The 5000-nt window shown below is 38.3% G+C and overlaps 1 protein-coding gene across 1 annotated transcript in view; it reads right to left on the minus strand.

The window, feature by feature from the left end:
* Positions 1-4827: 4827 nt before the first annotated feature.
* LOC123506645 overlaps positions 4828-5000 on the minus strand; it is an 18509-nt gene continuing 18336 nt past the window's right edge. Inside the window, exon 11 of the mRNA XM_045258893.1 lies at positions 4828-5000. This exon is cut by the window's right edge and continues 227 nt beyond it. Within this exon, the coding sequence (XP_045114828.1) occupies positions 4985-5000 (16 nt within the window). The 3' untranslated portion in view covers positions 4828-4984.

Consider the following 5000-nt stretch of genomic DNA (forward strand, 5'->3'; position numbering starts at 1 on the left):
GAGAGAGATGGTTCAGTCTTGTTTAACCCATAATGACTCTTACTTCGTTCATGATTAATTTTGAAAAGGAACGTTCACCACTGCAGTTGGTATCATTAGAGTTAAATAGATCTTTAACGTGATCTCGACATTAAGAAAACAAGACCCAAAGAATGATCAACTATTAGACGATACAGTGTCAGTTCGTAAAGGTCTTGTTGAGATTCAGTTACATTGTCAGTTAGGTCAGTTTTCAAAAATTCTCTAAAGTAGATCAGTTCCTCTTCGAACTCTTTTTCCAAGTCTTCATTGTAAGCCTCAATCAGTTTTGTTGCACTAGCATTTAGGGAGGCGGTGGTGTAGTGGATAAAATAGTGACGTCCACGCGTAGGTTCGAATCGTACCATGTACCTCCTTGAAGCTATGCTATTTGTTGAGTGGTTTAAAGTTACCTACATATCACCCTGATACCCAGGTTCTAGGTAGTTACACCGAAGATGCGCTTGGATGGTGATATGAGCCCTAATATGGATACCACTATAAATAAAATGGGCGGAAGCTGGAGAGCGCTCCCCACATGTACTCTTCAAGTATGCCTATAGGCGCTATAGGCCATAACATAAAAATAAAAAACTTCATCTGGAGTGAGTTTTTGCAGCTTTCGAAGAAACCCAAACATACCTTTCAGCTTCTTATATGCTATCTGCCTTTTTGAGAGAGCAGCAACCAAGCTGTCCACAATAACAAGAAAAGCTCCGATTCCGAAAGATTCAAATGGCTGGGTGGATTCTGTGCTGCTATCGTCTGAGGTGGAACTGTCATTGCAGTCATATTTGGCATTCCTTTGTCTTTATCGTGAAACGTCCATGCGGTATTGATTGCAATCAGTGAGAATTTTGGTCTGATCTTCAAAAGCTGTGAGAGTTGGTCGAAGAACTTCAACATAACTTTGCAACGCACAAGCAGAATTTAAGTCGTGATCTGATGACTACAAGGAAACACTGGTTTTCTGAAATCTTTCCAGTATCTGATCCCACAGTATGATCATAAGTCCTGTCTCTAATGTTTTTATAGTTACCAAAAGTCTTTTAGCCTGTTGTCAGCATTCAGGCTTGACATCAGTATCCTCAGCAATTCTTCCAACACATTCGTGATAATACTAGTAGAATAGCCTTTATGGACAGTTAAAATTGCATCTGCTCATGCAATCCATCTATATCAAACATTCTTTTGGGCAGTGGAAGGGCAGACTTATTTGATAGTGCCTTTGCGAGGAGGTCCTATCGATGAATAGAAGCAGAAAAGAATGTGTATATATTTGCAACAAAAGCACCTTTCCTTGATGATGGCCTGTAGTCCGTTGTATTTACCATTCATGTTACTAGCATTATCATAATTCTGGCCTCTACAATAGTTATATATTTATGAACTCTATATAACCGTATATTTATTCCTGCTGGAGCCTTGGGTGCAGCTGTATCCATCACCCAGAAGCTCCGGATTTCGACCGTAGGCTGCCAGTTGAGTATCCCTGTGTAATATAACGTAGTGTCAGACTTGTTATACAATGCTCTAATGAAGTGTTCTATATTTTTGTTTTATTTATATATAGTAATATCAAATATTACTATAATGAAAAAAAAATCAGGAAAATTATTAATTATATTGTCTCGGGCTCCTGTGCCTAAGGGCAAACACTTGATTATTATTATTATCTTTTTACATCCCTGCGGGGCCTCATGAAGCGCTGGGCCCATGGCACGTGCTGTACTGTATGTGTTACTAGGTTAAACTGGCACAATAGCCCCTCTTCACCTAGCAGCAAGTATGTACTTAATGTAATCGTAGGGTTGTGGTCTCGCTTTTCCGGTGTGTGGAGTGTGTTGTGGTCTCAGTCCTACCCGAAGATCGGTTTATGAGCTCTAAGCTCGGGGAAGGCTGGCTGGCTGACCAGCAGACGACCGTGAATGCACACACTCACACACACACACACACACACACACACACACACACACACACACACACACACACACACACACACACACACACACACACACACACACACACACATACTCTCTCTCTCTCTCTCTCTCTCTCTCTCTCTCTCTCTCTCTGTGTGTGTGTGTGTGTGTGTGTGTGTGTGTGTATCGCTGCTGCGATAACACACAGACAAACTTAAATACCCTTGAATTTCATAATCTAAAATGTAATATAACAAATTCTTTGTGTAAAGATTCGAGTACCAAGATTATTTTGATAGATAATGATTAAAAGACGGCGATAAGACTCACTTTAACTTGACCTTGCACACGGGACATGTACCGTCAGATTCATTTAGGGTACAAATTCACCCGTCACAAGGTGTTTTTTTTCTACGTTTAGAAGTCATGGTACATAATATGTTGCATAAGAAGAATGGTGCCATGTCTGCTATCAATTCTCTGTATGTTGTGTACGCCCAAGGCAGCACACTTATTGCTTAGGATTTTTCTTTTTCATTTGGATTGTAAAATATGATCACCATAAAATTATTCATATTCAATAAGATTATTTATATCTATAGTAACATAACTGTGAATTGTTTTAACGCAATATGAATATGTTTGTTACAAATAAATCTTCGTAAACGTGTGCATCCAGATCACTGCATGGTCATGGTATTCTTTGAACCGTTATTCTGTGCTTGTTCCCACACACCCCCGCAAAAAAATAAATAAATAAATAAATAAATAAAAAATAAAATAAATAAATTAACTAATTAATTAAATTATAAAATAAATTAATGAATAAAACAAAATAAAATAATGCGATAGGCTGTACAGTACACAAACCTTACACTTGAGTCGACCTGTGCTGGAAAATAATGCCCAGCAAAGCCTCCTCACATTGGTATTTACTGCAGTGGAAGCTGCTGTGTTGGCACTACTGCTCCTGCGTGGAAAAAGTCGCTTCATGACTGGCTGTTTCATAAGGAATCGAGTGCTGTGGTTGGCTGATCAGGTTCAAAAGTTAGTGATGGAGTATAGTACGGCTTGCCTGATGGGGAACATTATGCATGCAGCTTTGAGTTGTTGCAAACACTCTCTCTCTCTCTCTCTCTCTCTCTCTCTCTCTCTCTCTCTCTCTCGTTGAATGTCAGACATATTAAACTAAATATCTTGCTTACTTGTAGAAGACACTGTACCATATATGTATATGTATACATACTGAGTAGACAGACATTTTGCTGGTCATGTGAATAACTGGATGTGCTGCTATCATAGTCTTTCACAGAGGTTAATTATGTTATCAAACAAGTTTCTTCCTCACCTGCAGCTTTCTTGTTCTCTTGTAAATTTGTGATTTCCATCTTCGCTTCCTAAAGTTAATTTATGAATAGGTACTTATACTATTTCCTTGTTTGTATTCACCAGCGCCCTCATGCAAATTCTCATTTTATCTTTCGTGCTTTCTCTTTCAATTTATATTTCGGCTTTAGGTTTATTTTATTTTATTTTATCTATTACTATTATTTATCTTTTCTTTAACGTTGCGACCTTGAATTTCTGAAACGCATTCCTAAACATAAGCTGACACTTGTACCTTACCGTCTTTCCTGTCCGCGGAGCAGGTGTTTGATGCCCAACATGACGATGCTAAGGACGGAAGTAAGATGCATTTTCAATCAGTAACTTCGGTGGAAATCAGTATCCTACCTGGTCTTAATTAACCAAATGACCACCATCCAGTATCGCAATCATTTGTCACGCCTCCCTGTTAATGGCAATCGTAGTAGAAAATATAAATTTTGATGTTTCGTAACTTTGTTTCATCTACCTACCACAAAGTCTTCTAGGTTAGTGTCACTCTGTACCTCCTCCTCAACACACACACACACACACACACACACACACACACACACACAGCGTAGTGTGGTGGTAGCAAGCTGAGCTCACAACCGAGAAGACGCGGTTCGCGATTCCTGGCCGCGGCGAAGCAAATGGACAAGCCTCTTGATGCGTAGCCCCTGTTCACCTAACAGCAAATAGATACAGGATGTAACCCGATAATTTGTGGTCTTTCTGTTCTGGTGTGTGGTATGTGAGTGGTCTCAATCCTACCCGAAGATCGGTCCGTATGAGCTCTGAGCTCTTTCCGTAGGGGAAAGACTGAGTGGATGATCAGCAGACGACCGTAGGTGAACACAGTAAATAAATAAATAAATAGATAAGCAAATAAATTAAGTATTAAATGCATCCACCAGCTATCCCAAAGCTTGAGTTAATGTTCTGTTTTCAACTCTTGTGTTCTGTTTCATAATCTGACAATTCAACTTCTCTACCAGATAATAGAATTAAGATGGTTGGGCTACTGATGCAAGGAGCAGCTACGCTTCTCATAAACGGAGAAGCTCCACAATCACTATTCCTAAACATGTCAGTCAAAAGCTATTATTTCGTTATTTTCTTTATTTAAGCGCATGAATTCAATTTTCATCAGTATTACAATTTTGAACCGGATAGCTGGACTTTTTCTTACTTGCATAAGACATTTTACTTCCTATTGCAGTCCCTGTACATGTTAATAAATACTCTTCAATTCATTGATAAACTCTAGGACACATTGATTTCTTTTCGCTTGTTCATCTTTGTATGGGATCTTACAAGGAAGTGCATTCATTTCTTTGTTATTTACAATTTGGCATATTCATGAAGCGGCAAATAACCTGCATGTTTACTTGAAAAGTACATATATGTACAGACTACTAAGACTAGACAACTATATACATATATATATATATATATATATATATATATATATATATATATATATATATATATATATATATATATAATTCACATTGCTACTTATTACATTTGAATAATCGAAATCTGTGTTGACAGGTATACAAAGCGTTCATGGAGTATTCATGTTACTTTATATGGATGTTGACGAAAACATTGAACCAATAGCATGTGGTCAGTGGGAGCCTGTTGGAAGGTCGCACCGGAGGTAGAGAGTCATATTAATGTTTTTGTGGA

The sequence above is a fragment of the Portunus trituberculatus genome, chromosome 20, assembly GCF_017591435.1.
Source record: "Portunus trituberculatus isolate SZX2019 chromosome 20, ASM1759143v1, whole genome shotgun sequence".
NCBI classification, from domain to species: Eukaryota; Metazoa; Arthropoda; class Malacostraca; order Decapoda; family Portunidae; genus Portunus; species Portunus trituberculatus.